The sequence below is a fragment of the Lacerta agilis genome, chromosome 6 (assembly GCF_009819535.1).
Source record: "Lacerta agilis isolate rLacAgi1 chromosome 6, rLacAgi1.pri, whole genome shotgun sequence".
NCBI classification, from domain to species: Eukaryota; Metazoa; Chordata; class Lepidosauria; order Squamata; family Lacertidae; genus Lacerta; species Lacerta agilis.
Genome location: NC_046317.1, coordinates 1,630,980 through 1,655,738, shown reverse-complemented (window position 1 = coordinate 1,655,738; position 24,759 = coordinate 1,630,980). Strand labels below are relative to the sequence as shown.

Here is a 24,759-nt window from a genome sequence, read left to right as displayed (position 1 = left end):
TCAAGGCTGTAGTTGGAAAAAGAAACATGAACTACGCCCTTGCTTCAAACAGTACTTCATACACGGGGATAATGGTGCTCAATATTAAGTATTCTGTTGTGGTTGGGTGAAAAGGGCCAAATAAAGAATGAATCCCCATGCTTGTTTGAGAAGGCTGTTTATTTCCTGAATTGTGCTTCTCATTCTGGAAACATCTCTCTCCCCTCCCTACTCCGTACAGTGTGGACATTTGAGTGGAGGGGAAATCGACTTTCACTTTGGATGAAGGTAGTTGCAGCATGGCCCAGCGACTGAGGGATCCTGGTCCATGCCTTGATTCTGTGAACATCCCTCAGCCGTTCTACCACTAGGGATTAGTGGATCAATATCGGAAGGGACTGGACTTAGCTTGGCATGCATCCATCCTCTGGGTCCAATGTCCTCTACCACTCCCACAACCTTGGGAAGCAGGCTTGCTCTTTGCTTATCCAAAGAAGTGTCTTGAAAGGGGAAATAGCACTCATTTAAAAAACTGAAAAGGAAGTGGGGATTTCTCTCTCTCTCTCTCCGTCTTTGAAGTTGGCACACTAACTATGGTCTCCGGTGACTTTTCACAGATCCTCTCTTGTTCTTCTTATTTGTCCTTCCAAGCAGCACCTGATTTTAGGGGTCAAAATTGTTTGGGCTCCTTCTGGGATTGTTTGTTCCCCTTTGATCCCCACCCTGCACTCAGCTCTCAACTGTGTGGCTCCCAGAAGCTGTCAGCATGCAGCTGTGGACACAGCTGAGGGTAGACGATGGGTCTCAAACCCTCGGTGTGTTAGCAACTTCCCCTGCATGTGAAGACAGGCTGCGGCAGATGAAGCAGACAAGACCAAGTGTGGGTCCAACAGTCAAGAAGGTGGTTTCTGCAGTGCTGCAGAGGGAAGCGAGGGGCAGATGGGGTTGATAGGGCTTGTACGCCTCCTTCTGGCAACTCCTGACAGCCCAACTGGTGCCAAACGTATTGCTCCGCTTTCCTTTGGCCCACAACAGCGAGGCCAAGAGAGGGAGGGGTCTTCTCCTTTGGGCAGCCCACCATACACACTGCCCAAGCTTGCGCCCCAGGGAGGTCACTTGGGTGCAGCAGTTGGACTTCACCTCTGGAGACACAGAAATGGATGCCAACCGCATTGCTTACGGAGAGGGGCTTACAGATTTCATGACTGGTGCCCTTAACAACTCGCCAACTTTGGGTATTATGCGTTTTGACTGGGCGGTGGGGGTGCGGAGTGACAGCATTTGCTCTCCTAGCCAGATGTGTTGGGTTGGCCCGTGCAACGGAGCACTCCTCCAGACTCCCTTTTGATTGTGTATTTATGCTCATCTTAGGGTGGTCACATGAGACCCCACTTTTGCGCCTGCAAAGGTTTTGGGGCTGGCTCTCACACAGCATCGTTTCCAATTAGTGCAATATTATTATTATTATTATTATTATTATTACTACTACTACTACTACTACTACTACTACTACTACAGTGGAACCCCGGGTTGTGGAGTTAAGAACGCCCACAACCCAGAAGCGTTTCCGGAGCACACACCACCCCCGGATGCGCAGAACACTTCTGCGCACTTCGCACATGCGCAGAAACGCTCAAATCGCACAACTTCCAGGTTTTTTCTTTTGGGAGGGGCGTTCGCATTACGCCCACCCGTGTTACATAGAACGATCCGGAATGGATCACGTGCGTAACACGGGGTACCACTGTACTATTATTTATTTATTTATTTATTTATTATACTTTATATACCGCCCTATACCCAGGGGTCTCAGGGCGGTTCACAGAATAAAATCAAGATATAAAACCACAAAATACCTAATAAAAATAAAAACAACAACCCAATAGCCCCCCCTCCAAAAGAAAACCATTTCAATGAGTGCATAGCTTGTAACGTATTGTTGAAATCCTGTAACTTTCTAATACCACATACATTCTGATTTGTTTTTGTTCTGCCTTTGTTGCAGGGTGGTCCCTTCAGATAGTAATAATGTGGAAGCACTGGGCAGGCATTGCAGAACAAACGAAAACAGAATAAATTCACCCCCATTATTGTGCCAGGAACATGTTGCAGAATACCCTCGTGATAAAGCACCAGTCTGGAGGAGCCCTGAATGTGGATCTCAGAGGTATTCCGGGCTCCTTTCAGAGTGGCAGGGGTTGAGTCTAACCCTCCCTGCTATTATTAACAGGCTGACTTCAGTTCTTAAATAATCTTTATTTCTTGCAGTGTGATGGAAACATTTCTTGCCATATTAGGGTCTGTAAGGCTCTCTTGGCTCGTAGGCTAAAATTATGTGAATGTCTCTTTTTTAATGCAGCAGTTTGGGATGGAGCCTTTCAAAAACCACCCACATGTACACTCTTGGGACCAACAGCCTTGCTGAGTGGCAGAACCACCTAGTCTCACACGGAAAGAACTCCAAGATGAAGAGAGAAGAGTCCTTGGAATGGTGCATAAAGCAAAACTGATTATACTTAGACTGCAACCTGCTTGGGACTGGGACACCGGTGCCATGTTTGGAGATGGTTCAGAATGAGCAATAAATCTGAGTAAAGATGGCTTCCTGCGCTATGAGGCAGCAGGTGCTGTGCGCTTGCCATTTCATGAGATCCATGACCTTGCTTTGCATCTGCACAACTCCAGTGAGATTTGAAGCGGCACCCTTGTTTGCAAGACAAGCTGTCCAAGAGGTGTCCCCCCCTTGCATTCGGCCCCTCTGCCATGGAGATGTCATGCACACTGAAGTGAAAGGCAGAAGCAAAGCTATGGTCTGTGCTTTCCCACCGCCTAAGAAACTAAAAGCAAGAATCCTTGGTGAGAACATTAGGATGGATGAATGGCCACTGGTATGTGTGAAAATGGAGCGAGAGGCAGGCAGCAGGGAGAAAACCCCACAAGAACAACAGAGCACAGCTTCACCCATGTTCCGGTAACAACTCACGTCAGCTTCATTCCATAGGCCCGGAATGCAGAAGGACTCCAGCAAGTCACTTCCACACAGCAACAAGATTCGGAGCTCTGGAGAAAAAGGTACACAGATGATATTCAGATACAGTACACAGCAGACTCCAAGGCCTGGAAAGGGAGAGAGAGGTGCCTGGAGAAGGGAACAAAAAAGAGGCTTCGACACCAAGCTGTTGCTTGGATTCTGTTTTCAGAAGTGGGCTACTGCTTGCATGTACTCATGCACACATATAAAAAGGTCTCAGGTGAACACAGTGTTGCCATATCTGTCTCTTGGACCAATTTGTGACCTACTTCTGGAGTGATGGAAGGAGCAAGTATTTGGCAAAGCCAGTTGGGCATATTGCCCACTTCTGGCAGGATGCGTTTTGCTTGGACAGAAATTACTTCAAGGTCCGTTTATGGAACAAAAGAAGTATTCCTACTGAAAGTTCACCTCAGCTCAAGAGAGAAACTTATTTCCTGAAACATTCCCTACAGCTTCAAATGGATAAAACATGCAAGAGTTCTTTTGTGTAGCATTCTATGCTGTTAAAAACTGCAGTATCCATTTTGTATAATTGTCTACTAAAATTATTTAAACCTAAAGGATATCTGTTTACAAAGTGCTTTGAGACCATGAGTTATTGAAACTACCATATCCATTCTGTGAAAATAATGTAGAATCAAAATTAGTCACTGCTTAACCAGGGACTCCTGTGGGAATGTCCTATAATCCAAGCCACATCCGATTTTGTTTTATTTTTGCACAAAGTACTTAATAATGAGTTTTCGCTTCTTGGACTAAATCAGCATGATTCTGATTATATCTGTTCTCAGGCCCCGAACTGCGCGATCGTGGAAAAACAATCCTTGGCATTTAAAGCCAATGCAACCCTTGCTCTTCCAGAGCTTGAGGAGAATGGAAATTTCTCCCTCCAAGTTGCCAATTTAGCCACCAGAGCAAAACAATAAGACTTAAGACTCCTGTCACTCTGGGTCTTCCAAATGATATCTCTGTGGCAACCTGTAGCTATTAGGAATCAATGCCAACTTTTGTGAACAGTTCCAAACTCAAGAGCTATACCCATGAATGTTGCCAGTCATTTCAATGCCATTAGCAGCATTCTCTGGTATATGTTCCAAAAGTAGGGGAATGCACATTGAGTTTCAGTCATTCATGAAATTAATCTGGGATTGTCAATGCACATTGTGCAGACCATTCTGTGCATATCAGCAGCAGAAGGCCAGCCCAAGATATTTTGATGCCTGGGGGACAAGATTCCACCCCCTCCACCCCCGATTCTATAGACAGCAGTTGAATCCGACTTCAACAGTGACAACAGGGCAGGGGACTCCGGGGGAAAGGTGGGTGGCGAGTAGTTCCTGCACCCTAGATCACCATAAACCATCCGAGGCAGCTGCCTCAGCCTTACGAATGGCAGGGTCGGCCTGCAGAATTACACCCAGCACCGCTTGGTGTTCCTGTGCTGACTAATCTGATGTGAATTCTCTTACTCATTTGGCTGCTCCCAGGAGGCTCACCTGGTCCCTTGGTGACCTATCTTCCAGCGCCAGGCAAAAACATTCTGCTTCTCCCAGGCCTTTAGTTAATTACACAATCTATGGCCACTGAAACAGGGGAGGGGGTATTGTTTTTGTTTGTTATTATGGTATGTATTTTCGTGTTTTTACATTGTAGGCTGCGATGCGACCTGTGATCTTCAGATGATGGGTGATATAGAAATTTAATAAATAATAATGATACTTTTATCCAATGTATAAGTTCAGCTGTACGCAGTTAATTTGCTATTAAGAGCTTTTGCACAATTTGACTGAGTTGAAGAACATGCTGTTCAAGGAGAATCCTTTACAATTTCCCCCCAATATAATGGGTGGAATTTGACGCTGTGCTAATAGATGTTCTGGTGGGGTTAGCCTGTCAGCTTGCCAGGAGGAACAAGACCCCCCTCTCCCCCGGCCACTTCTCTAGGGGTTCTTCCAAGCCCCCTTCTGAGCCAATTCCAGGGGAAGAGGTGGGGAAAGTCCCAGATCACAAGCAGAAACCCTTGTGCAGGGCTTACACTGGGGGGTTCCTTAGGTGAACCATGCCTGATGCGTTTTTTGCATATCATTTCCACTAATATGTGCATTTTTTGTACATTATTTTTAGAAATATGGGCATTTTGTACACATTATTTAAATAAAGAACTGCCTTGAAAAAATGAGAGAACTGTGGAATTTGAAGGATAAGTGGAAATTAGAAAAGCCCACATTCAAGTGGGAATGGAAGAAAGTTATCCCCCATTCCTATTCTCACATCACAAGCCGTTTCATCCTTGAGTATCTCCATCACTTGGTTTGCCTGTGTGAAACCCTGCTGGTGAAGAGAGCAACCCCCCCCCCCACTTGGAAACGGTACCCACATTTGTCCATGGATAATGTTTACTTACCAATCTCTTCATATCTCATCACTGTTCCCAAATTTGCATTTTCATCTAGAGAAACACGAAGAAAAGAAAAGAAATATATGTCAGGGCTAAGATTTCACAGAAGACCAGCAAGCAGGGAGGCCCCTGCTGGAAAGAGGGATTCTGTCCACGAATTAATTCAGAACTCTGCTTAGAATCATAGAGTGGAAGGACCCAAGGGTCATCTAGTCCAACCCCCCGCAATGCAGGAATCTCAACGAAAGCAAGTTTGTTTAGAACAACCTGAATTAAAGCAATTTTGTTCAGAGTAACTATTCTGATTTGTTTGAATGTTTCTGAAGCAGATAAAGGGAATTTCATCTATCTTGAGCAAAATTTCAACCAGTGTGTAGATGTTCAACCAGATGCTCAAGCACTCGGACAGGTTGTATGACTTCCAGGAAAGATCTCTAGCCTAAAATCAGGAATGTGCTGTGACAGGCACTGCCATTACCACAAAAGGCTCTTATCATCTGCTGCACTTTGGTGCAAACCAGCTCACTGCTATGTTGATGGGGGGGGGGGGCGGAGAGGATGAAGAACAGAGCTGGGTGAAATGAGAACCAGGCAAGAATAATATATTTTCCAATAACAGGTCACAACTTCAAACTGGCTGTAAACAGTTGCATTTCTGGAACATACCCACAAAGGTGAAACGCTCCATCGGTGGACGAACACAGCAAATCCTGCTAAGGCTTTCTCCCACCTTCCCCAAAAACTTTGCTGAAAAAGGCAAGCGGAGAGAGAGAGAGAGAGAGAGAGAGAGAGCGCTCAGCAGGAATACAGGGCGACAGCAGCCTTGTGATTCAAAAGGAAACAATATTTGCCTCAATTCAACAGCTTTACGACACCTTTGGAAACAACCAGTTTGGTTTTGTTTTTGCACGTTTTCAAAACTTTGAAATCACTGTTTGTCTCTGAGGGTTTTGGCCAAACTTAGTTTTTTTCCATCACCACATTTCTTTCCTTGAACTGTATCATAGAGTGAAAAATGCTTATCATATTTGAGTAAAAAACAGCAGAATGAGATTTAAGCATGAGTAACTGCAGATATGCAATGTTGCTGCTTAGCAACCCAGTCCTCTCCGTGAAAGCAAGTTACACTGATTTAAGAAGAAGTTAAAAAGGTAAAGGGAGCCCTGACCATTAGGTCCAGTCGCGGACGGCTCTGGGGTTTGGGGGGTCATCTCGCTTTACTGGCCGAGGGAGCCGGCGTACAGCTTCCGGGTCATGTGGCCAGCATGACTAAGCCGCTTCTGGCGAACCAGAGCAGCGCACGGAAACGCTGTTTACCTTCCCGCCGGAGCAGTACCTATTTATCTACTTGCACTTTGATGTGCTTTCGAACTGCTAAGTGGGCAGGAGCAGGGACCGAGCAACGGGAGCTCACCCATCGTGGGGATTCGAACTGCTGACCTTCTGATCGACAAGCTGTAGGCTCTGTGGTTTAACCCACAGCGCCACCCGCGTCCAAAGCAGAAGTTGCTCTACATAAATTCCACACTGGATTCCAGGCTGATGAACACAATACATACTTCACATAAAAATATATAGAACTAAAACCTAGTAGGTCTTTTTCTTTTTTAAATGAAGAAATGAAAAACAACCTTTATAAGCTGATGAATGGCTGCATGTGTATATGTAGCTAGAGAAAAGACCTATATTTAAAATAAAATAATAAAATAAAATACCTTTAATTGAAAATTGCCCTCTTGGCTTGAATTGCAGAGACAGTAGGTAAGCAGAAAATGGCAGGGAAATGATGTGGTTTTGGCTACAGGATGAGCTGGCTGAGCAAAACAAATATCTAGCTCTTGAGGCAAAATGAGAAGCCTAAACAATGGCAATTACGTTTTGGATGGGAATGTCAGGCATGGATTAAGATATGGGCAACTGTCCACGTTTGGTCATGTAGGAAGTATGCTGAAGACTGCCTGATCACAGGGCGCATGCCCCAGACTTGGGGGGATATCTACAAAGTGCCTGAAGAGATCACGTGTGCTATGACACAGAATGCTACGACTGGATGTTTTGAATCTTTCTGTGGGTTTATGAAGTTAGAATGGTTTGCTTTCTCGTGTATTGGTGTGGTTTGTGCTATAAATGGTTTTCTCCTTCAAGTGTGCCTCTTCTCTGGGAGCCCAGTCCTTTTCCTGAACAAAATTGCTCTCAGAAATTCCTCCCTGAAGTTCCTGGGGTCCCAGCTACAAGCCCACATGGGTGATTGGGCATTTGGAAGTCTGCAGGGGGGAAAGCAGCTGGGGAGCAGAAAAATGGCCAGTGGGAAAGAGTTCAGCATCCCTCCAGCTTGTTGCTCATTTACGCAAAACCCCAATCTCCCATGCCTCCCGTTTCATCCAAAAAAATATGCTGGGACTTTTCTACATACATTTGCATGCAATGCAGAGTCTGACCCAATGCTTGTTTACTCACAGGTGAGTCCTAAATTCAACAGGATTAACTTCTCAATAAAGTGTGTGTAGCATTGTAGCCTTCGTTTATTTTGTATAGACATCGTTTGAATTAATAATCTAATTTTAGACCCTGATTCAAAGCTGCATGCAACTAGTCTTGAGCAACTGCAGGTGACCCAAAAGGGCTCGTCCACACTTTGCTTGTCCTGTGCCTGGAAATGAGTCTAGGAACGAGTCTGAGCGGTTTCCCATTTGCCCTGCTGTTTCCCCCAGAACTTGGTTGCCTTCCGCTGGAACCTACCTGCGGTGGGCTTGTTAGAGAGGTTGCTGTTCTGATAGATAGGCTGTGGGGACTCGTTCTGAGGCTGCCCAATCACTGGCGTCAAGGAAGGTGTGTTCACGTTGGAGAGGATGCAGCCAGTCACTCGCTAGAAGAAATGCTGAGTGTCAGTTGGTATTTATGCATTCATTGCTTATACATCGGCAATCTTAGGGATGTCTATGTGGCTGTACTCACCAAGTTATTTTTTCTGACCTGCAAAATATGCCAGTGCTCTCCTGACAAGTCCCTGCCCATGACCTTCATTCGTCCAACTCCACCCCCCTTGGCCACCCAAAAGCAGGGGTGGAGGAACAGCCTTATGTCTGGCTCAAAAGAATCTGGGTCGTTGGAAACCTTTTCTTCACTTCCAGGGCTCTTGCAAGTTCTGACCTGTCTGATAAAACCAGTGGAGACCTCTAGATCACCACTGGCTTCAATAGGTAGTTGTAATCTTGTTGCATGCCTTGGAGCTGCAGGATTTCCAGCCTAAGCTCATACCACGGATCGCAGCAGCAGTGACCCATAATCTCAGGTTGCAAAAGGCAGGCAGGCAGCTCAGCCCAGCCCAGCCTTGATGAAGAGAGACTGCCAAGGGGTGGAACTGTAAGCGGAAGTCAGGGTGGGAGATCGACTGGAGGTGGCCTGTGCCTCCCTCAATTCTCCTTGCATATCCAAACACCTCAACTCAGAATGCTCACTCCATCACTATCCAAATATCTCATGTACCTACAAAACCCTTCTATCCTTCAGACAATGATAGAATCACAGAATTGTGGAGTTGGAAGGAACCGTGAAGTCCAATCCCCTGCAATGCAGGAATCTCAACTAGACCTGCCACCAAAATGTGCTTTTGGTCATTCCCACCAGAGATGGATCAAAGTACCGAGATTTTGGTAAAGCATAATTAACATAGTTCTGGTATTCTTAAAAAGAGCATTGAACAAAATGGATGTTGATTTGATACATCAAGGCATTTCTTAAGCAAGAGTCCATATTCAAGACTGCTTAACACAGATTGCTGAGAGATCTCAAGTATGCAATCTTGCTTGCTAAATTTATGACCCACTGGTGGACCCTGAAGATTCTAGGGAAAAGGGGAAAGGGGGAAGGAAGGAGTATTGATCTCTCATGACTGAAGTCAGCACAGCTACTCTGTAAAAATAATAATTAATGAATAAATCCTTAAACCAAATGATTTTTAAAAAAATGCATTCTGGAGGAAGCAGTCTTTCTTCTGGCCACCAGAGGGCACTCAATTCTTTCTTTCCTTCTTTTTGTAGTTGAAGAAACAGAAGATCCAATGCATTGTGCATATAAAATGGTAGGTGAGCCTACTGCTTTAGAAATGAAATGTCACACACTGTAAAAACTTCACCCAGAAACAATATGCAAAGATCAGTACGGCACCCGAGCATCAAGCAGAGTGAGCATGAATCACTACTGCAGTGTTACCGAATCTCGGGAAGAAACCACAGCTCTCCAAACAGAAGACTGATGCAACCATTAGGCAGAGTTAGGTGGTCATCTCAGGCAGCAGGTGGGGGGGGGTGTTGGGGGGAGTGAGGTGAGGTGCTGAAAGACACAGCTATGCACACCATGCACGGCCTCTCCTGTGCCCCCTAAGCTGGGGGGGGGGGGGAAGAGAGAGAGATGCTGTCTCATTGCCAGTAATGAAGTAAGATTCAAGTGTAAGCCTGCCGGACTTCTGTATGTGGAATTGGGGGAGCAGCGGGCAGCACCGCACTGCTGCTGGGCGGCAAAGTGCCTGAGGTTGGCCCAGTCCACAGAGCATGCCCTTGGACACAAGGAAGAGGAAACAGATATATTGGACACAGGGACGGGATGAGGCCCTCAGCTACTGAAGATAATGGGGCCCTTTATGGACATCCATCTAGCTGCTGTTATTCTATTAAAAGACAGGATAAGAAGGAAAGGAAGTCAATTTGAAAAAGTCAACAATTTGGGGCAAAATGCTAACTTGAAATTGGCTTTTGGAAATTTCACCTGTGATCTGAATACAACAAATCCTTTTGCCGCTAGGCTGCCGCCTTCCACCAGTGCAGAGCTCAGTCTATAAGTGCTCAAGGATTATATAGCAAATGCATCCTTATAAATGATGCCTGGCAGGTGAAGCACTGGATTTGGTGCCCTCTCCCTCTCGGAGGCATTCCCTAATGCCATTGGGCTTGGCACTCTTGGCTGCCTGCTCCCGTCCCCCCACTTCCTTGCCAGGAACAGAATAAAGGTGTTTAGAATTATTTTCTGGAGCATGAATTCTAAGAGCTAAAGCAGCACACCAAGGAAGAGTCTTTGTCATTAATGAATGGTAGGAAAGATGTGAAATGGCACTGGGTGGTTGGCATGGGTATTTTAAGGAGGAGGAGTTTCAGACCACTTTAGTCGTGCAGTTGAAATTTGGTAATGGTGCTGAGAGTTTTGGGGAGACACCTCTTTCCCTCACAGAGCTACAATCTCCAGAAGAGGGAGAGGGATCTATTGTGCACATGTGCAGGTTCCCAGACTACTGACGTAGTGCTGCAGTATTCCTTCCCCAGTCCTGCTACTGCCATGCTACCCACAGCTAAGACAAGATTTAGCCTAACTTTTGCTCCTGATTTACTGCTCACTGTGTGAAGTACGGACATCATACGAAGCCAAACCAGGGTGCAGCCCTGGGAAGCACGGCAGCAGCAGTACAGAGGGAGGATGCTGAACGAAGCCAGTCACTATCTTCAGTCTGAGAACCTGTTCACTGGCTGCTTTGTGCTAAGTGATGGATTGGATTGGCATTACGTCCAAACTGTTAATATGAGTTGGGTTTCCCCCAGTAATGAAGCGTTCCTGCAAAGTGTCCCAATTGGGCTGGAACAAGGTAATTTGGGGAACTGCCTCTCACAACTTTGCTAGTGCATGCCAAATAATAAAATCCTACACACTGACTTTTGCAAGTGACAGTAAGAACAGTCTAGCAAAAAATGTGTGCGTCCTTGTATGTGTTGTGTGTGAAATTTGGCTACCAGCTACCCTTCCTCCGGGCTCTTTTTTGTCACTTCATTTTCTACTCTTTATCATCTGTTCAGCTTCCTTACCTCTGGGTAAAGGTAAAGGTAAAGGTAGCCCTGACCGTTAGGTCCAGTCGCGGATGACTCTGGGGTTGCGGTGCTCATATTGCTCTATAGGCCAAGGAAGCCGGCGTTTGTCCACAGACAGCTTCCGGGTCATATGGCCAGCATGACTAAGCCGCTTCTGGCGAACCAGAGCAGTGCACAGAAACGCTGTTTCCCTTTCCACCACAGTGGTACCTATTTATCTACTTGCACTTTGACGTGCTTTCGAACTCCTAGGTTGGCAGGAGCAGGGACTGAACAACGGGAGCTCACCCCATCGCGGGGATTCAAACCGCCGACCTTCCGATCGGCAAGCCCTAGGCTCTGTGGTTTAGACCTCCCTACCTCTGGGTACCCTGTACTTTAGCATGCCCTGGCATTTCTTCCCTACACTGAGAACTCCTTTGTGTAAACATCTTAATCCCAGCCAGACTAGCAACTGTTCCTTCACTTAATAAAACTGCTTTGTTTTCTGGCAAACTGAACATGTGGAACTATGCTGGTTCAACCACTCAGGATCAGAGGTTTCACTGCCACCATTGCAATACAATATAGCTGCTTTTATGCCAGCTGAATGCTTATAGAGAATATATATAGTAAAGTACTAAGGTTTCAGGGTTTGTTTGTTTGTTTGGCCAGTACTGAATATACTACATTTTCACCAGGCATTCCCAAGGCATTCTTTCTCTTTAGTTCTTTCTTTTACAAGAAAGCTAAAATTCTCTGGATACTGAACTTTTATGTCTAATGAAACATTCTGTGTTTGTGCAGAATTACGTAACATTGCCTAGGAATCCATTCAACTTGCAGCAGCAGCAGCAATGAAATGAAATTAGATATGTACACCAGGCCAAAAACACCTCAACATACTAATAATTTGTGATTAAAGTAAAAGTGGAAAGTGAAGCAACGATACCTAAGACTATATTTAAAACAAATCCCCTCACCTATTCAGCTGCCTGCCCCGGTTCCCCCCAGCCTCCACTCTCTTTCTTAGCCATCAACTCACTTTCATCAGATCCCGGTGATGTTCCAGTACACTGCAGGTGGTCTGCCAAGTATCCTGATAACATTCCCAGGGGTCCACCCTGCAGTGGGGAAAAGGAAAAGAAAGGCTGCCTTGACAATCGGGGATCATGATAATTGGTTATTTTAATTGAATAGACCACAGTGCAAATATATAACCTGCTTGTCCATTTACAAATATTCATTTATTCTAGTTGGACCGAGAGATTCCCACTGGTCTCCCACCCAGATTATTGATTAGGTCCACACTCAGGTAGCTTCAGGAGTTTCTGAAATGCTGGGCCACTTCTGCAAGGCTCCATGGTGGTTAAAAGGCTTCATATTCATCTGATGCACACACAGCAGTACTAATTTTAAAAACCTTATCAGGGGAGACAGGGATATATCAGTCAGCTGTGTTGTGGTCTCTACTCTCCAATTGATTGCTGATTGTTAAACACAGCATAAATTTCAGGTGTCATCTCTACTCCCGTCAAGTAATTAATCGGAGGGTGACAGTCCCAGGAGTCTCAGAAGGAATCTAGGCCTTTGTTTTGGCCTTTACTGCCCTGGCTTTCCAATTCCTTAACTTTCACTTTTGTGAAATATATCTATATTCCCCAGTTACTTAGACCTGCAGCATTCAACCCTCCCAGGTTCAGGGTGATTAGCCTTTAGTCACATCCTTTAAACACAATTCCCATCAGTCTCAGACAGCACAGCCAATGATATTCATGTTTACTAGTGTATATTGGACAGTGTTCTCGAAGCGACTAGCAGGAGTTTGGCCAAACTGCGGGAGGCAGTGAAAGATAGGCGTGCTCTGGTCCATGGGGTCACGAAGAGTCGGACACGACTGAACAACAACAAAGTGTATATTTATGTGGATCTATCCTTCTCTTCTCTCCCTCTGACAAAAAAAGAACTTTCACTGGTCAAGTCATGAAAAATGAGTTATCTGCAAAATATTGAGAATGTTCTGAATGAAAACAAAATGCAGGCTTAAGAAATAATTCATTGCAGCAAAGAAGGACTACATGTACTGGATTCCCAGCAATTAATACCATTAATTACATATAATCCTTTTTGTGCAAGTGTTGCAGCTCAGAGATGAATAAGGGCAGGTGACTTGGGGCTTGTCATCTGGGGCAGTTCTGCCCATCACCATGCCAGGCACATTCGCCAATGGTGCGAATAAAATGCTTCCTGGGGGTGCACTGCATTCCAGAAAGACAACTCCGAAGTGGATGAGCAAACCTGACAGCAAGCTGGAACGTGGAAGGACTCTGCACAGGACTGTTCTGCTAACAGGCTACTTGACAAGAGTAAGATCTGTCAACAAAGCAAGTATGAAACAGAATGAAATAGCGAGACACAAGGAATACTCTAAAACTGGGTTCAGCAACTGGAAGCCCTTGGACCAAACCAGGCTACCAGAGAGATGCTACATGTTCCCACCTCTGGGAGGCAGGGGCGTCGCAAGGGGGGGCAGGCCGCCCCTAGTTCCAGGGGAGGGGGGTGACACTTTGGCCGGCCCCTCCCACCCCGCCCCACTGGGCGGGGCCCGAACGGGGGCTTGTCGCCTTTTCCCCCTTCCAGCGGCTATTTTTCGGCAGGGAGTGGGCCAGCGAGGAGGGGGTGTCACGCTGGCATGACACCCCCTCTTTGCTGGCCCACCCCCGCCCCAAAAAACCGCTGGGAGGGGGGAAAGGAAGCAGAGCAGGAGCATCCAAGCGCCTGCTCTGGTTCTCTTTTTCCCCTTTCCGCCATTTTTTTCGGCGGGGGGGTGCAGGCCAGCGAAGGGGGGTGTCACACTTGTCACTGGCATGACACCCCCTCTTCGCTGGCCCACCCCCCGGCGAAAAAAACCGCTGGGAGGGGGAAAAGGCGACAAGCCCCGTTCTCTGTAACAGCTGCACCAAACAGCATCAAATTAGGACAAAGCATAACTTGACCATCAAGGAAGGATCTGGCATAATAAAAAATTAAAAAAACCACACCTGCCATACCTAAAATAAAGGATAACGGGGGGGAAGTGGTGCGCCTATTATACCTCACCAGCAAAAGGAATGAAGACTCCAACAGCATCCAATAGAAAGGCGGATTGCCTGCTGACATCATCAGAGCCCGCAGTAGGCCTCCATAAGGTGCCCAGTGCCCTCACTTAAAATGGCCACTGCACACTCGCAGGCATTTTAAAATTTCCCAAGTGCCCTCACCTAAAATGGCCGCCGCAGCTTCGCATGTTCAACACACACAGTCCCAAGTGATCAATACCACCCACCAATGTGTTCTTTTATGTAAAATGCATCTCTGGGTTATTTGTGGGGCATAGGAATTCATTCATTCACATGGTCTGAGGGACAGTGGACCGGCCCACGGCTGAAAAAGGTTGCTGACCCCTGCTCTAGAGGGACAGGGAAGAATGAAAACAGGAGCTTTCGGAATACTTTCGGGGTCAGGATTTAAAAAAGCAAAAAACCCACAGCAACACGTGGCCGGGCCAGCTAGTCATGAATGAATATTGTACTGTATTGGCAGGATCACAAACACTGGAAAGAATAAAGGGGCTTACCCACCTGCTTCCCATAGGAGTCATGTACAGGTGAGACAATTCCACCAATGACAATGAACCTTCCTGTCTTGTGCAGATAATCCCGGGCTCTTTCTAGTAGAAAGGAAAAGGCGGCAGGGGGAGAGAGAAACAAAGGAGTATTTAAATTCTTCTCACCAGATATGAAAAAGCAGGCCAAACCAGTCCAAATATATGTGGACAGAGGACTGCAACGCTTTTCAAAAACAATGGATCTCAAAATCTGTACAAAAGCCATCAATGAATTCTGCCTTGTTCCCTAGGACCCACCTGCATGCAGCACTAAGGAATCTCTCTGCCCATCTTTATCTCTGTAAGATAAAACAAAATAGACAATTCTTTTCAGTAGCACCTTAGAGACAAACTGTGTTTGTTCTTGGTATGAGCTTTCGTGTGCATGCACACTTCTTCAGATCTGAAGAATTTTGTTTCGACTATGGCAGACCAACACGGCTACCCACCTGTAACTGGAACTCTGTAAGATAATTTTTTAAAATCGAGGAAACTCTTTATTTACTATGTTTGCAGTTGTTTAAGATAAAACCTATTTTGAAAAGAAACCACTTTTGCCATTTTCATGGACATTTAGTGATATTATCTTGTATCGATTGCAGTAGTCATTGTATCACCACCCTGTTCATTGTTTTATTGTTAATTTCCCCAATTAAGCAAGGCAATATTGGTAGCTCTAAAGTCATTGTGCCCATTGCAATGGCGGGCATGTTGAATTTTTAAACTTACAACTTTTGAGCACTCCTCATTTTTGGAATTTGAAACATGACTTTGGAATTCAAAAGATATTTTGATTAAGTTAATAAAATTTAGTTTTGCTAAAGGTGTGTAAAATTGTATAGCACTAGAGAAGTCGTCAGTATTTTGAGCATCCGCACGCAAGCTATTTCAAATGCAAGACGACAGTATCTGGATAATGGCTGAGGCCTCGAAACTACAGCAAAAAGACACCAGCAAACAAAACACGGTACATTTCTGATGAGAGACTCTGTGACAGAGAGAACTTGGAGTTCAGTCCCACCAAAATGCTGCTGCCTAGTACAGAACAAAAGGCTTGTACGTTCAATCTTCTCCAGCTTTTGAATTCAGAAAGCTCAGGCCGGCCGTCCCTCTGCCTGAATTTGATCCCGGCTGACTGTCCTTGCCCAAACTCCGGGGACAGGCACTGCAGGCCAGTCAGACTGTCGGCCTTCGATCTCAGTCAGAGTTGTAGCTTTGTGCATTGTTCCCATGTCCAAACCTTCACCCCAAGTTGGATCTCTGCTCTTAATTCTGGCTGCCATTGGCCTCCCAAGGAGAGAGAGAGAGAGAGAGAGAGAGAGAGAGAGAGAGAGAGAGAGAGAGAGAGAGAGAGAGAGACCACCCTCTGCACTCTGGGGCTGAGCAAAAAAGACCTGCACTTGTCCCACAGCTCTTCTTAGCTTCCTACCCTCAACATGGTGGGATTAGAGATTCCAGAGAAAAGGAATTCTTTCTTGGAGCCACCCTGTCACAAATCTCACAACTCGTGGCTAAAGCAGCAGGCAATAGCATGGCGGACCTTTCCATGAGGCCGGCCGAGTGAGGCAACTGGCTCAGGCAGCAGATTCTTGGGGGTGGCACAGGACGGGAATCGGGGGCCAAGCCTTGGAGGCCAAACGGGTGTGTTCTGACAGGGTCTCCCTCCATTCAGGCGCAGTGGCAGCAGGTGCCCTCTCCTCACTGTCCGTCCGGTCGGCCGGCCGGCTTCTATATCGGGAATGGGGGCTACTGGTTCTCTCCGGGTGGCAGGGAGGGAGGGAAAGAGAGTTCACTAGGCCTTACAGTCTCTGGGTGGGCTTCACCCATACCCTTCAAGTGTCCCGGTTTCCCTGGGGTGGGTGGTCCTGGAATTAGAGAAGGCACCCCCCTGGCTTCTGATTTGACCCCCCTCCAGCAGCAGCAGCAGCCCCACCAGGCTCAGGGAGGAGGAGCTGGCCCTTCCTTGCAGCCAGCGCTGGGCTTGCTGTGGTTCCTGAGTTGTGAAGCCTGCTGGGCTGCAGTGGCTCCCCCTGCCCCACACTCCTTCCCCACCTGCTCACTCACACCAGCCTCCACTTGACCCCAAGCAATGGGGAGTGTTGAGGGAGGAGGCAGGGTGGGGCAGGGAGTAAGAGAGCAGGGAGGGAGAAACGACCATTCCCAGGAGCAGCCGTGCCCCCGGCACCTCGCCACACGGTGGCTACCAGGAGCAAGAGTCCTGGGTGGCGTTGGCTTCCCTTCCTCCCTCGCCTCGGACCTCCAGGGAGGGAATGTCACGGCTCCCATCAGGTGCTTCGCTCACGCAGCAGCGCGCCACCAAAAGATGTGCACCCCAGTGTTGGAGGGTGAGGGTTCCCCTAACCAGCCCCCTAAGTGGAAGCCCTGCGCAAGGACCTCTGCTTGCACAACAGGGCTTGCCCCACCATTGGCTTAGAGGAGAGGTCAGGGAGGATGGAGGGGGGGTGTCAATCCATCTGCCAAGCTGCAATGCTTGCGCAGATGGAATAACTGGAACAGCACGACGCTAAATTCTACCCACTTTTCTTTGTCCTTTGTCCAGATCAGGGGTCAGCAAGGTTTGCCTTGCCTGGGCCGGTTCACTCCAGCGGAAATCCCTCCATGGGCTGGATCCCGCACGCTCTCGCGATTTCCAGTGTCTGCATCTGCACAGATGCGATTTCCGGTGCTGCAGAAGCGAGTCCCCGCGCCGTGCTGTGCCAGTTTAGTGCAGCGCGGGGGGACTTGTCGAGTGGGTGGCTCTGTTCGGGGGCAGCTCGGGGCCGGTTAAATGACCCCCGTGGTCTGCTTGTGGCCCATGGGCCTTGGTTTGCTGACCCCTGGTCCAGATGGACCTTCACCAGCCTGCAGCTAGGAATTGCTCGCTGTAATGCATAACACAGCACAACAGTGTCTGACTACAACTCACAAGAAAGGCCAGTTTTAGAGAGTGGCAAGGTCAAGTGCCTTTTTGGAGGTACCAAGAATGAGTGGCCAAGGGTCCGGCCCCACCCCAAACCCCAACAGCACTGACATTCTTCATTTGCAAAGACAGCAACCAAGAAGTGCGGAGGCAGCATAAAATAATTATCTGTCTGCAGGCCCTACTAAGCTCCTTGAGCTCGTGGGTAGCTACAGGTTGTGGAACTACCTATAATAAAAATAAAGGGAGAAACTATACACATTACAAGGCAGGCAGGGAATTCCAACATAATGTTGGGTCTGGGGTGGGAGGTAACGATGGGGGAGCAATTACATTACCTTATTTGCACTTCTGAAAACAACATGCAAACTGAAAGGCAGCTATTTTTTTCAAAGTTCCTGCTTCTCTAAATTTCCACAATGCAGATATATGTGTGCACAAACATACACAAATATGTACATGAACATTTATATCAAGATGTGCATACAAGTTCCAGTTACAGGTAGGTAGCCGTGTTTGTCTGCCATAGTCAAAACAAAATGTAAAATAAAAAAATCCTTCCAGTAGCACCTTAGAGACCAACTACCAGTAAGTTTGTTCTTGGTATGAGCTTTCGTGTGCATGCACACTTCTTCAGATACACTGAAACAGAAGTCACCAGACCCTTATATATACATATAGTGAGAGAGTGGGGAGGGGTATTACTCAGAAGGGTGGTGGGAAGGGGTGATTGGCTGGTGGGTGTGGAAAACCTGTGGATGACTGTTAACGACTGCAATTAGTCCTAAAGGGAAAAGCAAGGGGTGAGATGGCTAAAGATAGCTTTGTCATGTATAATGAGATAAGAATCCAATGTCTTTGTTCAGACCAGGTCTCTCCATGGTTTTGAGTTTGGTAATGAGTTGCAATTCAGCCACTTCTCTTTCCGAAATTGCTTTGTATTAAGACAGCTACTTTGAGATCTTGTATAGAATGTCCTGGGAGATTGAAGTGTTCTCCTACTGGTTTCTCTGCCTTGTGATTCCTGATATCAGATTTATGTCCATATATCCTTTGGCGTAGCTACGGTTTGGCCTGGTTGTCCAATATAGAGAGCTGAAGGAAGGAATTTTTAAATTATTTTTTATTTTGCTTTTGACAAAGTCCCCCATGATATTCTAAGCTGGTAAAATGTGGGTTGAACAAGCTAACTGTTAGGTGGGTTTGTAGCTGGTGGGTTACAACAATATAAAAATGCAAGCTTGACATAAGTGAGAACAATTTACAGTCGGAAGAATAGGTAGCACCTGGTTGCAGCCTATCAGGAGAGGGGCGTTGACCTGCAAAGTGGGACACCTGCTATGGAGACCCTCTCTGAAGGTAGAGGCCTCCTGCTCTGGCTGCCCTGCTAGCAGTGAGGGCACAAAGGAGCCATTCTGGGGGGTTGCCAGGCGTGGAGGGCAAAAGGCTTTGGTTCCACCAGGATGCCCAGAAAGCCTTGGAACTGGGGTGGTTGTCTTGCTGAGATAGCCCCCCCCCACCCCTCCATCCTTTGGCATCGGGGTGGGGTGGGGGCTCTGAGCAAACTGACATTTCAACTAATGAACCAAGGAAGGCCGAGGAAGAGAAACCAGTGGAGTGCTGTCCCCAAATCTATGAGGGCATCAGTGGAGTTGGAGAAATACTGAGTGTATGCAGCTAACTGAAGATGGATCCCAAACTCCGGCCCAATTCATCATCTCCCACGGACCAGGTGGAAAAATGGCCTTGTGGGCCAAAGTTAAGCAGACCGCTGGAGAGGTTTACTTTGACCCACAGATTGGAGGATCCCCGTTTGGCTGCCTGGGATTTGCAGCCATTTGTGTCACAGGGCCTGGGTTCCAGTGTCCCTGGAGACGCCAGAGAATTCCAATGCGATGCTTCAGAAAAAAAGAATGTTGAGGCAGTTGAGCGGACTCTGCCAATATGGAGGTAGGCACAGGGGCGTGCCCAGGATCAAAACTGGGGGGTGGGGGCAAGCCATGGTCATTCAGGTTGTGACATTTCAGCACGGAAAAAGTGAATGAAACCAAAATTTTAAGAAAATTATATATAATTACAGCAGTGCTTTATTACGGTAGTTATTACAATGATTTGCTTGAAAAAATTAATTTTTATTCTAGTTAAATGTCTTATACCAGGGGTGGCCAACTCCCAAGAGACTGTGATCTACTTTCAGAATTAAAATCTGGCAGTGATCTACCCCTGTTTTTGGGGGGTTCAGCTCAAAGTTGTTGTTCTTTATTGGGATGAGGAATGCCCCGTTTTTAGGAGTTTGGCTCAAAGTTGTTGAGTGTGACCTTTTTGGGGGGGCTGCCCCAATACTTTTCTTACGGGGGGACAACAGAAACTTTTAGAGATTTCTTTGGAGAGAGTTGCATAAAAGCACTCACAAATCTGTACGCTGCACAAACTCCAAAATGATGATTCTTCTGCACGGGCCCTCAGAAAAATGTCATTTTTCAGAGTTAATATCTCATTTTCAAGAGATGTTTTGCACAATGAGTAATTTGTACTGATAATGACTACAATTTTTTTAATGTCCAAATCAGAAATGAATGGAAATGACATGTACTCTACAATTAATTCATTTTTTTTGAAGTCGCCAAATCTTTTTTCTAACTCCAGAATAACAGAATCAATTTCGGCCACATACCATATTTTTCGCTCCATAAGGTGCACCTGGCCGTAAGATGCAACTAGTTTTCAGAGGAGGAAAACAAGGGGAAAAAACATTCTGAATCAAATGTTGTACTAACTAAACTATTTAATAAACTACCAGTATATCAGAATAATATTTCAACAATGTAAAGTGAACAGCAGTCAACAGTGCCATTAAGAACCACCATCACTGTCATTAACAAATGAGGAGAGACTTTATCCCCTAGTAAGGGGGGGGGGCAGACAATAAATATGTGAGCTTCCCACATCGAGTCCCTTAGCTCAGTATGGTTTGGACCTACGCAATTACTTTAATAAAGGCAAAAGAAGTGGCACTTTCTTCTTTTTTGTTCATTACAGAGAGCTCTGGGGGCTTTCATATGAGGTAGGAATGAGGGAGGAATCTGATTCAATTTCCATTTAAAGTCAAACCTACCTACCAGTAATTCACATCTTCCCCAAATGTTCATCTTGCTGCTGCTGCCGCCTCCTCCTCCTGAGTAGTAATAAATGCTACCGTACTTTCACAGAGGGAAGGCTGGGGAGTGGGGTGGGAGGCTTGGGAAAGAAGCTTCACACTTGCATCCTAAGCCTCTGCACTTCTGCAGGGATCGCTCTCCGGCCGTGGACGCTTGGGAGGTGCCAGCCAGCCACCTGGCACGCATGCAGAGGAAGGGGAGGCAGCTGGCTTTGTGGCTCCAAAGGGACAGGATCCGCTTACACAGGTAAGAACTCTTTGCCTTGCCATCCTGCGCAACACACACACACACACACACACAGAGTGTCCGTTTCGGCAAGAGCTCTCCCAGTAATTGCCCATTGTTGTCGAGATTTTGGGAGTGGGAGAAAGATAAGAGTTGGAGAGCTTTTTACAGGGGGAGAGCTTTATTCCCCTTTTAGGCTGCTGTTCACTAAGGAACCCAAGATCTACCCGCGATCTACCAGGAACTTCCTCGCAATCGACAGGTAGATCGCGATCGACCTGTTGGCCACTCCTGTCTTATACTAATATCATTTTTCTTGGGTTTGAAGAAAACTTGTTCAAAACTTTCGTTTCAATCCAGACCCCATCCACATCCATTATTAAAAAAATAAAGGAAAAACGCACAGATTACCTGAAACAGCTGGCAGCAGGCTCGGGAATGGGCGGCTGCTGCAAATGGCGCTGAGCCAGCTCAGCCCAGGCCTCTTCCTGCTCTCAGCCATGCAGAGCTGCATCCCCCATATGTTGTTGGACTCCAGCTCCCATCATCCCTAATCACAGGCCACACTGGCTGGGCCTGATGGAAGCTGGGGGTTTTTGCGCCCTAGGCGAGATCACCTTCTGGCACCCCCCATCGTTCTGCATACTTCGCGCATGCACAGGAGCACTCCATTGCGTCATGTGCATGCACAGAAGCAGCGCTCTACTTACAGACTTTTCGGGGTGCAAACAGCACCCCGGAATGGATTGCGTCCGTAAGTAGAGGTACCACTGTATTTAAAATATTTATGCACCTGCCCTTACATTCAAAATTCCCAAGACAGTTTATAAGAACTAATACAAATTCCTTTAAAAACTGTAATAGGCAGTACTGAAAACGATCTATGTGCAGGGGGTTAGGCAGAGGTTAATAAAGCCTGGGGAGATAAAAAGGTCTTTAGAAGGAAAAGGATGAATGAGTAAAAGCTGATTTATTTGGCACAGAGAGCATTGCCATACTCAACTGTGAAATAAGCAGTGGTGCTCCTTCCCTGCCTGCTCCACAGAGCTGTGAGTGCCATGCAGCCTGCCCTGTGCCCACTAGGCCAACCTGTTGCAGCGATGGACTCTGTTTTGTTAGCAGTGAAGTTTCATCTGCCAGTCTGGTGGGCCTCTGTAGTGTGGTCTAGTGGTTAGAGGATCAAGATGAGCAGTGTTCAAAGCCACTCATAGACCCAGTCTCTTAGCCTAACCCAGGGGTCAGCAAACCTTTTCAGCAGCAAACTGTCCCTCAGACCTTGTGGGGGGCCAGACTATAATTTGAAAATAAAAAAATCAACTAATTCCTATGCCCCACAAATAACCCAAAGATGCATTTTAAATAAAAACACACATTCTACTCATGTAAAAACAACAGGCAGACCCCCCCCCCAAATAACATAGAGATGCATTTTAAATAAAAGGACACATTCTACTCATGTAAAAACACGCTGATTCCCGGACCGTCCGTGGGCCAGATTTAAAGGCGATTGGGCCAGATCCAGCCCCTGGGCCTTAGTTTGCCTACCCATGGCCTAACCTCTTCTATAGGCCTGTTGCACAGATAATGGGGGAAAGGGAAATGTATGGGGAGGGAAAGATGAGATAGACACCTAACAAATTACTAAATGCATAGGATGGGAAGGGTGAACTCTCATCCTTGGCCTCAGGCAGCAAAATGTCCTGCACTAGCCCTCAGGAGAACAGCTCAGCTGGTAGAGTAGGAGACTTTCAATCTCAGGCTTGTGGGCTTGAGCCCCATGCTGGATAAAAGGGGGGTACTTGGACCAACTCTACAATTCCATGAAATGCACAAGCCCCATTGATTGTCACCACCACCCCAGTTTTCACCAAAGAAAGCTTCCTTACTGCTTTCAGAAAGCAGTAGCCAAGGGAAGTGTCATTGACTGGGTCCCCTCTCTGGGTCTCTGCCTGGGGGCCAAGGAGATGGGAAAAGGGAACGAAGGGGCAGCAGACGACAGGCTGAAGACAATAAAAGGCGAGAAAGCGACAAAGGAATGAGGGGAGGGGAGAAAAGAAAAGTTGAGTGAGGAAAATGGCAATGGCGCAAGAAAGGAGGTAAAGTATGATGGGTGGAGTGGAGAAGGCTGAAGGAAATATATCTGGGGCTGGGGTGGAAGAAATGGAAAGGACGCAAAGAGGAGCAGGAAAGGAGGAAGGGAAAGGGACAGAAAGCGAACAAGAATCAGGAGGAGGCTGAAGGAGACCGGCAGCGCAAAAGGAAGGGAATATGAGGAGCGAGGGGAGAGAAAAAGGGCAAGAAGGGGAAGGGGCGAAGGCACGCAGGCACCCGATGGAGGGGCAACGGCGCGAGAGAGAGAGAGAAAGAGAGACGGCCAGGTGGGGAGGGAGGGAGGCTGAGGCAGGCGCAAGAGGGAAGAGCGAAGCCTGACGCAGCGGTGGCAGCACAGTAAACAGAACCGTCGCAGCCCGCAGCTGTGCACGCACGACAGGCGCTGCCTTGGGCAAGGGGGGGCAAAGGGAGGAACTCGGGCGGCGGGGACAGCAGCCTCCTGCTTCTCCACTGCCTCCCCTCCTTCTCCGCTCCGGGCAGCCCAGGCTGAGGCTCCTCTCGCCCGGCGCCGATCATTTTTGCTTCTGGGGGGGGCAGCTGGCTTCTAGGGGGGGCAGCTGCCCCCTTCTGCCCCCCCTGGGTACGCCCATAGTAGGCATTATAAACGCATCACCCCAGAATTAGCATTTTCCCTAGGACAGGGGTCCCCAAACTAAGACAAAGGGGCCAGATGTGGCCCAGTCGCCTTCTAAATGTGGCCCGCGCGCTATCCGGGAATCAGCGTGTTTTTACATGAGTCGAATGTGTCCTTTTATTTAAAATGCATCTCTGGGTTGTTTGTGGGGCACAGGAATTCGTTCATGTTTTCTTTCAAAACATAGTCCGGCCCCCCACAAGGTCTAGGACAGTGGTGGCGAACCTATGGCACGCATGCCAGATTTGGCACGCAGAGCCCTCACTGCTGGCACGCGCACCATCGGCCCATCCGTGCTGTTGTTGTTGTTTTTCCCCCAGGCTTGTGTCCGCTGTTGAAACCTTCAACTTTTTTTTTTTTTTTTTTTGCTAGTCGCTGGAAATTGTGTTCGGCGATTGATCTGTTTTTCAATTCGCTGCGTCAGTAGTTGTTTCTGATTGGGCATAACAGCGTTCTTTTTTTAACCCTTATTGTGCTGTGTGTGGTTTTTTTTGGCGCTTTGGCAGACGATGATGTCGGCGCTGCATGTTAATTCCAGCGAAGGTATTATTTGTCATTTATTTCTGTTTTCTCCCCCCCCAAAAAAGCTCAGCAGCTTTGGGGCGCCCCCCCCAAAGCAAAGCAACTTTTGTGCGACCCCCCCCCAAAAAAGCTCAACAAGTTTGGGCACTTTGTGATAAATAAGTGGGGTTTGGTTTACAGTTTGGGCACTCGGTCTCTAAAAGGTTTGCCACCACTGGTCTAGGATGTCCCTATTTTCACTGGAGATTTTTTAATAATAATAATAATAATAATAATAATAATAATAATAATAATAATTTT

The 24,759-nt window shown here is 47.1% G+C and overlaps 1 protein-coding gene across 1 annotated transcript; it reads right to left on the bottom strand.

Moving 5' to 3' along the window:
- Positions 1 to 2,808: 2,808 nt before the first annotated feature.
- Positions 2,809 to 16,556, bottom strand: LOC117047843 (nicotinamide/nicotinic acid mononucleotide adenylyltransferase 2-like). The gene is made up of 9 exons (XM_033151068.1): positions 16,429 to 16,556; positions 15,147 to 15,187; positions 14,863 to 14,951; positions 12,288 to 12,422; positions 8,151 to 8,277; positions 6,078 to 6,158; positions 5,418 to 5,462; positions 2,926 to 3,039; positions 2,809 to 2,816 (listed from the first exon to the last, which is right to left on the bottom strand). Exons 1-9 carry the CDS (start codon positions 16,554 to 16,556, stop codon positions 2,809 to 2,811), a joined length of 768 nt encoding a protein of 255 aa, XP_033006959.1.
- Between the last annotated feature and the right edge of the window lie 8,203 nt (positions 16,557 to 24,759).

Bases quoted from the DNA above. Each gene is read 5' to 3' on its own strand.
- LOC117047843 (XM_033151068.1), bottom strand. From the start codon at position 16,556: ATGGAGGGAGACCCTGTCAGAACACACCCGTTTGGCCTCCAAGGCTTG. The intron at 5,463-6,077 runs GTATGTTCCAGA...GTGTTTCTCTAG, and splicing joins GGAGCGTTTCACCTTTGTGG to ATGAAAATGCAAATTTGGGA. The intron at 3,040-5,417 runs GTAAGTAAACAT...CTTTTTCTCCAG, and splicing joins GATGAGATATGAAGAGATTG to AGCTCCGAATCTTGTTGCTG.